This window comes from Coloeus monedula (genome assembly GCF_965178545.1).
Source record: "Coloeus monedula genome assembly, chromosome: Z".
Taxonomy (NCBI): Eukaryota; Metazoa; Chordata; class Aves; order Passeriformes; family Corvidae; genus Coloeus; species Coloeus monedula.
In genome coordinates this window covers 64,022,258-64,034,703 of record NC_138822.1, presented here as the reverse complement: position 1 = coordinate 64,034,703, position 12,446 = coordinate 64,022,258, and the positions used below count along the sequence as shown (strand labels likewise).

The 12,446-nt window shown below is 35.6% G+C and overlaps 1 protein-coding gene across 1 annotated transcript in view; it reads right to left on the bottom strand.

Annotated features, from left to right (window-relative positions):
• ADAMTS6 (ADAM metallopeptidase with thrombospondin type 1 motif 6) overlaps window positions 1-12,446 on the bottom strand; it is a gene marked incomplete at both ends in the record, with an annotated part of 140,337 nt that overhangs the window by 33,615 nt on the left and 94,276 nt on the right. Inside the window, 3 exons of the mRNA XM_082302160.1 lie at window positions 1,140-1,242; window positions 8,810-8,873; window positions 11,107-11,252. Of these exons, the coding sequence (XP_082158286.1) occupies window positions 1,140-1,242; window positions 8,810-8,873; window positions 11,107-11,252 (313 nt within the window). The remainder of the gene's footprint in view (window positions 1-1,139; window positions 1,243-8,809; window positions 8,874-11,106; window positions 11,253-12,446) is intronic.

Sequence of the window (12,446 nt, the reverse complement as noted above, 5' to 3'; positions counted from 1 at the left end):
AACAATTTAAAACAACAAGGATACCACTTCACTATTTGAAAAGGAGGAATAGCAAGAGAATGTAGTGCTAGAAGTATATCAAAACTGTGATCAGAATATCTGAACTGAGAGTTCAGTCGTGTTGAATTACACTCAGATCACGTGATCGTGATGACCTTTCCTAGGCTCTTAATCTAAAAAACTGTTTGTAAAACCATTTAGGCTGTTAAGTTAAAAATCATTGGTAAAATCATTCAGGTCAATAATGTATTAAAAACACAAGTTATACCCTCCAGCTTTAGAATTGGAAAATAATTCATTAAACTATATTCTTATAAATAATGCAATTATTGAAGTAGTCTTTAGAGACTCCTATAAATGCTTTTACATCTTTCTCCTTTTTGTAATATTCTGACTTTAGGAAAGGCAAACTTATTGCGAGATTACTCAACTCATCACTGTGGCATAAGAGGCACTTGCAGATCACCTGGAGATACAAAAATGCTGCTAGCAAGGATTTTCTTGCTATTTTCTAAGTCCGTGAGAGACTTTTCTCTCTCACAGAAGAGGTAGCAGAGACTGTAAACAACCAAGCCACCTGCAACCTTGAAAAGTCTTGTTTATGGTACAGTAGAAAAATATTTTGACAATGGATGTTTTAGGATTTTAGCCAATCACCCCCAAGGGGTGGCTGATCCTTTGTCCAATTAGACGACGAAGAAAAAAGTCTATAAAAGGGTTTGTAAAATAATGAAATAAATCAATCTTGCTGCACAATTCCTGCCTGCTGGATCTTCTCTCTTTCTCCTCCCTATGGCTGCGGGACACGGTGATATACCCTAGGGCCCAGGTCTGCGGTAATAATCACCTATGGAGTCTCTAATTCTATTACAGCTGCAGGTGGAGAAGGCCTCCATATTTTTAAAGTGGAGTCTCTACAATGATGCTGACTCCCCTTCACACCAAAACAAAATCTACTAGAATAAAGAAATGTTGCTCTTCATAACATTTTCAGCAACTGACAAAAGTACAAGCTTAAAAATCTTAGCTCACGCTATTTTAATCAAAACATTGTATTTACAAACATTACTCTCTGTACAACATTTATATAATTTTGAAGTCTTCACATACGATAATACTTCTGCAATGTTAACCATTACCTCCAGTGTAGGGTTTCCAGTTATAATACTTTCCCCGGAACGGCATATTGTCAAAATCTGCACATTGCTTCTCTCTAAAATCACGGGCCCCTGAAGGACACAGCTAAAAAATGAGACAAAATAGTTAATTTATTCCCAATATAAACATGAAAGGAAATGCTTAGATGCTTATACTGCAAATGCAATCATGCAAGAGATTAGAAGGTGGTTTCCTGTTTTGTCTTGTGGCTCTGATTCTGAAATTTGCTTTATTACTTTACAGTTGAAGTGTCTATTTGCAATCTTAGGCTGGCATGAAATAGCTGAAGTAATTTAAAGAAAAGTAAGTGTTACATAACAGTTTCCATAAAACTGGAAAACCAGAATCCTGTCAAACTATGTGTCATAATCAATCCATCAGCTACCTTCTTATAAACACATTTAAAACAGCTGGAAAAAAAATCTGGTAGGAGCTGTAGGTTCAATTATACTGTACTAGGCAGTTATACTGAGACACATTATTAAGACATCAAGAAAAAAAATAAAACATTTTCTAGAGAACTATATCATTCCTGCTTACACGTAGCCTTGACAAAAGCATTGTTTTAAGGCTGAGAATGAGAATAGATAGCACATCTGGCTCTGATTACCAGGCTCCGTGCATCAAGAAATAAAAACTTTCATTTACTTTTTCATTGCTTTGCATTAACAATTACAAAACCATGAAGTATCTTTTTTACTTGGAATGAGGGTAGATTTAAGTAAAATTAATCTTGGAAAGAATTACAGGAGAAACAGAATTCTTTGCTATTTATAACATTTTTCATCAGCATATTCCAAGTATTCTTGAATAGACCCCCAGCATATTAAACATTGTTATCAATGTTTAAGTACCTGTTGAAATTGCAAGCTTCATCAGAAAGTATTTAAAATGCAGATTAAAATCCTGTTTAGAGTGGAAGACAAAAGGATTTTTTGGACAGATATCAAAGGTGCTAATAAATATTACTACTTTATGTGTAAGGGAAGAGTCCATTTTATGACATTTTACTTGTCTTCCTATGTACCTAAGCCAGTTAGCACTTCTCAGGAATCTGAAATGCATTCAACTGAAAAGGACTCTATAAACTCTAAAAGTGTATTACACAATGCAACTATAAACATAACAATTACGATTCTCATTGTATATTAATCAAGATCTCATGATAGCCAGCCCACTGCCATATGATTCAGGAACTTTTAATTTTTTTTCTCTGATTCTGAAGCTGTAGCAATATGAATTATAACAGTGGACATTAGACAGTATTTATATTTTAAATTTTCTCTATTACTCTATTACCTCCTTCGAATTAAAAATACATTTTTAAATACAATGCATTAACTGGTAAGAACAGAGAGTGCAACTATTTTGATTCAATAATCCTTCAGATGATAACAATAAGAATTCAAAATAACTACACAAATTTTAACCACATCAATTTTTTAAAAAATTGAATTTTAGGATGTTCTTAATAGTAATCCAAACTAAATTTGCCTCTCTGCATCACATTCTCCAAGCAGTAGAAGGCCCAGTCTTGGCACCCCTCAAAGCTAGGGTCTGAATCTCTCCAGTACTGGTCACTACACACTTCATCAGTACCACCTGCTCAGCTCTACACAACTGGTATTTTAATTGCACTGAATTCCCCTTACCAGTTAAATAAATCACCTCCATAATTAAACCCTTTATCTAAATATTTATACTAGGACAAAATAATAAAATACAAAAATGAGTAAAGAAGGATCAAGATTTTTTTAGTATCTTACCAATATGTGACAGGAGGTAAAGCTAAAGGCTGTGATCTCAAGAAATGCATTTGAAACTATGCTTGACAGACCTGGTTGCCCTCTATAACACAGTTGATGTTGGGTGAGTGGTGGATGTTGCTTGCCTGGATTTCTCCAAGGCTCTCAGTCTTGCTTCCCACACCTCCTCCTGGAGAAGCTGCTGTGTTATGGCCTAGACAAGGGGTCCGTATGGTGGGTGGGGAGCTGGCTGACCCACAGCACCCAGGGGAGTGGTCAATCACTCCTCTTCAAACCTGTCACAAGTGGGGTCCCCAGGGATTGATACTGGGCCCACCACTGTTTACTTTCCAAAGTGATCTAGAAGATGGGATCAAGTGTATCCTGGTGCATTTTTCCAGTAATAATAAACTGTCTGAGGAAGTGGATACTTGGGAATGGAGAGCCACCCTGCAGAAAGACCTGGATAAGCTGGATTAGTGGGCTAATGAGAACATTGTGAAGTTCAGCAGGAAAAGAATAAGGTTTTGCACCCAGGAAAGCATGATCCAGCAGCACAGCACAGGCTGGGATCTACCCAGGTTGGGAGCAGCTCTTTTGGAAAGGGTCTGGGGCACCTGGTGGACTCAGCTCCATCTGAGGGACCAGTGTGCTCCTGCAGCACAGAAAGGGAGCAAGATCCTGGTGGCTCCAACAAGGGCTTCACCAGTAGAGATGAATTCCTTATCTCACCCCACACAGCACATGTCAGGCCACACCTGGAATATTGTGTTCAATTTTGGCCCCTGGTGTACAAAACAGATGTGGACAGGCTGGAGAGGATCCAGAGAAGAGCCACAAAGAAAATCACAGGGCTGGGAAGTCTGGCATGTGAGGAATGGCTGAGGGAATGGGGTTTGTTCAGCCTTGAGGGCCTTGAAGGTTTAGGGGAGACCTTATTCCATTAGTTAAAGGGTGGCTGCAGAGAAGATGGAGATTCTCTCTTTTACAAGGAGTCACATAGAGGAGATGTAATGTGTGCAAGTAATCCCTGGGGATATCCAATTGGACAAAGAAGAAAAACTTTTTTCGATGAGAACAAATGGCCGTTGGAATATTGTCCTCAGAGCAGTGGTGATTTCCCAACAGCAGATACTTTTAAGATTTGGCTGGACAGGGTGCTGGACCATCTTGTCCAGACCATGCTTTTGCAGAGAAATGTTGGACCAGATAGTCCTTGATGTCCCTTCCAACCTACGACTCTATGAAAAACCTAGGCATAGAAATGCAAAAAGATTACTACAAGGTAAGCTACAAAATGCATTTACAAAATGTCAGCTCTTTAACACTAACTCTTTGTGTATCTGTTCTTTTCCTGATGCAAATGTGGAATAGCTGCTTCTCTTTATTGGGTAAGATATTTCACTTTTTTCATGCAATCACAGTACATGGATAACTCTTGTCAAGTAAAGACTGCTTGTGTCTCCAAATTCTCTTTTATGAGACTGCAAATCATAAGGTAGGAATCTAGCAAGCTTATGACAACTTAAAATCAGGTCTGAAGAAAGTCCGGAGAAGAAGAGGTTTTGAGTTTAAAAAGCGTTAACAAATTATTGAACCAACACTGACACAACACCTGCTTATCTTGGAGTTTGGGGTCAGGCAGATTTCAGCAACTGAACTCATCATTTCCTATTAACAAAGGTCTATACAAGACCTCAAAGAAGATGAGAAACACAGCCAGAAGAGCCACAGTTCAAACTCAGGTACTATTACAAAATGTGGCTTCTCACATAAATTCATTTCAGAAAAAAATTGCTTGAAAATACTAAAATTAGGAAAGTAGCAAACAATATCTGTGAATGTATGCATAATGAAAGGAACCAACAAAAAAACCATGCTATGAAGAGAAAGGACTGAAGAACAAGAAACTTTTAAAAAAGTATGTACACACACTTATATACATAAAACATTCCCAGAATTTGTAAGCAAACCATGTTTTTCATTATATATATAAAAAAGTAGACTTTTACAATTTTAGATGTATATCAAATTAAGACTGACATCCTTATAAATATTTTAAATCAATGAGTTACTTTAACTGAGAAATAATGTTTCTTACGGTTCTACTAGCATTTTGTATTATTTTTTTAATTAAAAACACTTTGGTTGAAAAAAGACATATTTTTTTGTTAGAGATAATGTGGTTGGTAGTAGAAAACAATTTTCTGATGACTGTGTTCTTTATACCACCCTTATGTTTCCAGAACTTATTAGCTAATGTTATTTTCTGCTGATCTCAGTGTTTCCATTAGCAGATGCCTTTCGAATTAAGAAGTCATATATGGCTTTGGAAGTGCTTGACAAGAAGTAAGTCTAGTAGGAGTATGTGCACTGTTTCCAAAGGATTAAAATGATCAAAAAAAAAGGACAACAGAACTAAGTCATCTCTGCAAAAAAATTGAAGTAAAAATGAGGCATTTTTTGGGTTATGAAGAGTAGGCACTTTAGGCAGGGCTATGTTGAAAGTTACAGATGGGCAATGAATGTTGACACTGCAAAATAAACTTCAACAGAAAAAATGTACAAACAGCACATTATTCATAAAAACAATAACATATTTGCAAGCTCTTAACACTTACATTAATCAACACACCATTCCATAAAAACTCTCAAGCACTAAGGACTTACATATATCTTGAAACTAGTCTCTGATTCTTAGTGATATAGAATCCTACACATTGATATAAAAGAAATAGACTGGAATTGTCAAAACCGTTAAGACTGTAAATTTAGACTTCTGTAAGTACCAATATGTTCATGCACTGTAAAACCATACCAAAAAACATGCTTAAAAAATGGATCAAAAACTCTAAGGATGGCATTTTCAAATTGCCTGGCTTGGGTTTGCAATCACTTGTTTTTCAGACCTAGGCAATGAAATGCAAAGTTCCCTTTCAAATAACTTGTCGAAATTACTGATTGAAATAGTAGGAAACCAGTATCTTGGAATAGAGTTCTGTAATTTTAAAATATTTTGATAAATTGTTGCAGTGGTTTGAATGGATGCAAATTACTACACTCGGGTATGAACACTCAGCTGTGAAAGCACAGCTGAAGAGTGATTTCCTAAACAGTGCTTTTAAGAAAGAGTTTTGAGCATAATGAATCAACATGTACTAAATGAACATTGTCACTACTGTAAGAAAAATTAAGACAATACTAAAATGAATAAACAGAATCCCATCACTAAGGTGACAAACTAAGTTTGAGGCCTAGTGCTTCAAGGTGTGCTACTGGGATCCCAATGGTTATCAACATGGAGACTAGTGTAAAGAAGACTAAGAAGAGACATGATAGTAATCTGCAAACACAGGAAAGGTTCCAGTCTAGGGAATAATATCAGTTATCTTCTTATTGAGGAAAGAGTAAGTAGAGATCTTTACGGATTGAAAAGCATACATTATGTTTTACGAAAACTATACTGATTGTAAGGATATTGAAAAATACTAATGTTATTTCCTGGACTGGAGGCATTTCAAACCAGTTCAGGTGCCTAAGCATAAGTTAAGAATTGTTTTGAGAATTGTTTTGTCTTTGTGCCAGAGAATAGCCTGAATGGCCTCCTCAGAGACCTTCTGTATGTTCCTTTTCTGACCCTGTAAACTGCATCTCCGTAATAAATAACTAAGAATAGGGGAAGGAAAAACAACTAAGAATAAAACTGTCTGAAAAGTGACAATAAGGTATTTAATATGATAAGAATAAAACAAATCATAGCAACATTTCAGTGGTATGTCTAGGTAGCTATAGCATCATTCTCAATAATAAAAAGGCATTAAAAACTGTATATTTGTGAAGGAACAGGATTACATATTATGTAAACATTTTTATATACTAGTTACTGTGGCATATTGGAAACAAATACAACATTTGAAATAATAATGCCTGGACAAGAGTCTTCAAAGAGCTAAAGGAGGAGGGCTGCTGTGTGCCAGTGTGTGTTTTTTAACAAATTTTAGACCTTGTGTACAAACTGAAACAGTGCTAGCATAAAAAGGTAATTATTTGAAAAGTATTAGTAGAACAGTCTAGATTACAGTTTGCCTCATATCAGTCCCAAATAGGCAGAAAAGTTGGCCAATACTTGACTTATACAAAAGAAAGATAAACAATAATACAAATCAGAATTTTTTGGTACAAGTTTTAACAACTAAAACTTATTACAATTCCTGGTTAAAGTAAAAGAATAATGAAATATGCTTAGATTTTGATAAGTTACTTAACTTAATAGTAGACAACATCCTGGAAGATGTTGTAATAGTTCAATAAAGTATATGTGAAGTTTACTAAATATTGTCTGACAGATTTCAATAAGCAGTCATCAGGTAGTTGCTGAATTTGAAAGTGGATATTCTATCAACTGAAAGAATTAGAAAGACACCTGATGTGACTCAGTATTTTCCTTTGTGAACTACAACTACAAAAATATTTCTTGTTTATGAAATCTTCCAATTACAAAAAGACCACCTGAGTGAAAGTAAAGAGAAAGGTAAATTAATTGGAGTATGATCTGATAAACCAGATCCATTCAAATTAAAATTGTACCAAGACAGACAAATGCAAAGATACACATCTACAGAAAAACAGTAACACAGTCAAGGTTCCAGAATGGTGCACTGGGATTTGGAAGGTTGGACAACTGGAAAAGTTTTACAGGTCCTACTGGACCAGCATCTAAACTTCACTGTGTTTTTTTACTACACTGTGGCCACTTCTTGGCTGTGTGAACAGGGCAGCTGTGATCAACAGCAAGAAAGTAATTTTTAATTTGGAAATTTTTAATACAGCCTTATTTCAAAAGAGAATAACCTCCACAAAGAAGTTTGCAGGGACAATAATTATGATAATTAATAATGATCATAAATGCAATTTTTTTTCAATGAATCAGTATATAAACTATTATATTTTCCTGAATATATCAAAAGATAAAAAGGTGAAACAGTATCTTTAGGTACAGATTCTCTCAGTGTTACAAACTTCCTTTATTTAGGATGAAAATTAATATGAATTTAAAACTAAAATAGAACAGCCTTTCTATATTGGCAGTGCTACTGACCTGTAATTTGACTTAGAAACTTATTAGTGAAATTCTTTATTGATGTGTATTTTTTTCTGGTTTGAATTTTAAGTTACTTGAACTTGTAATTTAGGTTCATAATTTGACCTTATACATTTATACTGTGTCCCACCCCTTTAGCTGTAGGTCACTGTTCAATGGGCTCAGCTCTAAAATGGAACTGCGGGATCATTCTGTAAATACAGTAACTAGCAAATACCCAGTGGCAAAACAGCAGGTTTCAAATACATTTGCACAGACCGTGTAAGATTGTGTAACACATTAGCACTGGATGTTATAAAGGTATAAAAAGTGTAAGAGGGCTTAAACGTGGATTCATGGAGGATACTTTAACTTGTGGCAGTTAATGTGGTACAGATACAACATGAGTTCCAGCAAACTTAAGACACACAGCTTTTGGAAACTCACAAGGTAAACCAATAGAAAAGTCATCCCTCACCTGTCAGAAGTGTGTAATTTATTCTCTGAAAACCTGTTATAGGACACTGCTGGGAGATAAGACAGTGGGCTAGACAGATTTTTGCTCTGATGTGGAATGATCCTTGTTCACCTTTAACATGGAAGCTGAAGTTGAACTCACTCCAGGCCTTAATGCAAAGGCACTAGCTAGGCACCACATTGAGATAGGATCCTAACACACAGGGTGCCTACAATACAGATGTGCCTTACAGGACTGTTTGCCAATTAAACAGAATCCATACACTTTCTGAACTGGGGAAAAAAGGCATCCATTGCTGCTAAAACATAAACCAGTCAAGTTGATCATAGTGGAACAAAGATTACTTACATCAGTATTACAGGAGCGATAACGCTTCCTTTCTCCAAGACAATATTTGCCTCCACCTGAAGGCCTGGAGAAACATGTTTATATGTTAGTACATGCATTAGAACAAACACAACTGCATGAGATATACTAATGCATTATTAGTATTAATACAAGTCCAAGAGATATGTATTGTATAAATAAAAAATAAAACTACATTCAGGTTTTAAGATGAGATTTTAATAAGAATTGTACCTTTGACTTGCATTGGAGCAGACACAAAACATTCCTGGGTACTTGAAAAATTATCACTCATATAATATTAATGTAGTTTGCGTAAGTTCCAAGCAGTACAGTTTAATTGCATTTGAACATCATAAAAAAATTATTGGTTTTAATTATTTGCTTGCTTTATAAAATTAAAATGGGAAATGAGTAAACAACCTATGTGATACGCTTTCTCTTAATCATATAATCTTACTTGAAAACCAGCAAAGACTGGTTTTATACTCAGAACCAGAAAAGACTGTATATTCTAGTTCAAGAATTTGACTCTGATTTGAATTAATCAGTATCAAATCAGAGGAAATTCCAGAGTAAGCAGATTTCTATTAGTGTAGATAATTGGCTGCTAAATTCCCAAATTGTTCAAGAACCCTATCTTCCACAGAGGTCAAATAATGAATTAACTTAGACTTATATGGAAGATTAATCACACATAAGCTCTTTGGCTTGCAACTTGAAACAGAAAGGAAAAATACTTTGTGAGGCTTTTATGATAAAAAATTAGATTTACAATTAACAAATGACTGAAAATTAAATCAATGCTATTTTTCACACTACAGTATTTAACCAGGAAACATTACCCTTAATCAACAGGGTTGGTTTTTTTTTCCTGATGCAGACATATCCTCTCCCAAATACATTTGCTTATTGAACATTTCAAATTTAATCATTTTCATCACACCAAGCCAAATACATGGTGACAGAAGTTGGAAAAAAAATTTTAGGACATTATTCATGCTCCAAACAAACATTTCACTAGGACTTTCAAATACTTATTTGAAAAAAATAATCAATTTATTATTCTTTCACTAACATAGTCTGACATGTTATTGATGCATACAGATAATTTCTGCTTTTGAATCCATTGAGTAAGTAATGATATTGGCCAGATTGGGTAGTTATTGCTAATAATAGGGGGCAAACAGACCACCTTAAGCAGCAGTGATATGTCATTATGGTATCTGTCTTGCAGAGTGCAGTGGAAAGCTGATGGACAGCCTAGCTTGGAAAACATGGATATAAGCAACAAATAACCTAAGTGAACAGAGAGTAGAAGACAAGAAAAGGAATGACACAAGACACAGAATGTATTTTCATGAAAGAAACACAAATGACTTTTCAGAAAAAGTGGTTTTAAAAGCCAATAGTGGTGGCAGAGATAGTGATTTTGAGAAATGACAAGAAGAGAGCATGGAGTAATAAAACTATCCTGCAAAGACCTATAGCTGTGGTGAGGTAATCAGAACAGGCAAAAGCCAAAACAGAAAAGAGCAGCAATTCATTCAGCAAAGAACAGCGATAGAAATAAGCATTCCTCATTTGAGAAGTGACAGTGACAGAGCGAGGAGCACTTACCTGACAGAACTTCTCTGGAACAGTGCTCAGGACATTGGAAAACAGACAGATGGTAAGACAAGTACAGGTGTACACAACAGATCAAGTTGTAGTGAAGAAGCTGGCCCCTCTTCAGAGAGGGCAAATAGACCAATAGAGAGTAGTGGCAGGGAAAAAAGATGCTGAATTGTTTTAAGAGTCAGCAGGAAGTCATAACTGAAGAGCTGGACAAGGCAGCACATAAATATATTGCATTTAAGATAATATTACTACCTATGGTTTGTATGCAAGCAGTTATATTGACAACTTGGAAATACTGTGTTTGGTTTAGGTTGGTTTTTTTAGTAACTGGCAATTGCTGTTTTATATCTGAGACAAGCATTAAAGGAAATATGCCCTAAGAAAGAAATCTACCTAAGGCATAATTTAAATATATTTTGATGAACACCAAGTTGCATAAAGAAAACCATTCTGGTTACTGCTAAATATAAATCCAGCTATCTTTACAGTACATAAGATACATTAAAAATGTTAAAAGTATGTCTAGTGAACTTCTCCTGTTTAAGCATTTCTGTCTGCTATTTTGAAGACAAATGTTGGCAAACTAGCAAAACATTTTTACAGATAACATGTGAAACCACAGTTTTGAATAATTTCCAAATGTGTCTTTTTGTTGGCTCCGGCTTACTTTAGCTACTTACGCTGGACTGTCACAGTGTCTTATAGATGAGGAGACTCCTCCCCCGCAGGTCCTGCTGCACTCTCCCCATATTGACCATGGACCCCAACCCCCATCTATGCTCTGGGGCCAAGTGCCAAAAGGTACGCACTCTCCTTGATAACACCACTGAAAGATTTCACAAAAAAACCATAAAATTAGCTTGGAGGCTGACAGAGTTATCAGGACAGAAAAATATAAGGGTCAGACAATGACCAATTATAGGCATTAGCATTCCCTGTACAGATAACAAGACTAGTATTTTACTTTTTCTAGCCATGTTTAGACATTGGTGAAGGTGTGTGTGATTTGTTAAATGTCTCCACTCCATCCTGAATTATAGGTCCCTAACACACACCAGAAGTACTTTTTATTTCATCAGCCTCCTTAATGTTTCACAATTAAGGAACTACAAGTTGCTTACATTCTTTTAAAAACTAAGATTCATTTCCAAGCCTGGTTTGGTAAAATACCCTCCACTGAAAATTCATGCAGAGGCTTCATTACAGAAAATTAAAAATTCCCGTGACAGAATCTTAAAGATAGTGTTTATTTTTATAAAAGAAAATCTGGACAACATTACAATGAAAGAAGAATTTTTCGCAGTATTTCATTTATACTAACACTACAGACGTACTAAAAGTAGTGATGAAGCATTAGACATGGTACAGAAGATCATTTTATAATAGTGGCTGGCCGTTTGCTCGGGGCAGAATGAACACATGTACATCATTCAAGCAAACACTTATACTTTGCAATATTATTACTTAAATTAGAAATACAAAATGAAAAACAATTCGCACAAATTATTAACTATTAAAACAAGTTTATCATTTCCTTCATCAGAAACCTTCTCTAAACCATTCAGAAATAATCCTGGGGCCTATGTTTTGATCCACGTTCTGGTGTCTACTGTATCACTGAGAATTTGAAGCAGCTCAATTAGATACCCTTTCCCAGTATTGCAGGCTTAGGTGACAGAGCAGAGCATGGACTCAGGTCTTCCATGACCTGAATCAGCTCATTTCACTTCCAAAAGGGAGCAAGTGTCAGTTTTAAACTCCCTTGAATTTCTGTAGCATTTCCAAAAAGAAATACAGACAACTTCTGTGCCCAAAACTAGCCATATGAATTTGACCAAACACACTGAGACATGCACAGAAGACATGGACAGACATATTATCCCTGTCTCTCTGTAAGCACTACTGGAAGACAGTCTTAACTTCAGAGTAATATGTACAGAAAAGCCAAGCCTTCCCTTCCTCTTCTTGGAGTTCTAAATTTACAGACTCAGTCGGGACTTCATCAGAGGACTGTACCCTT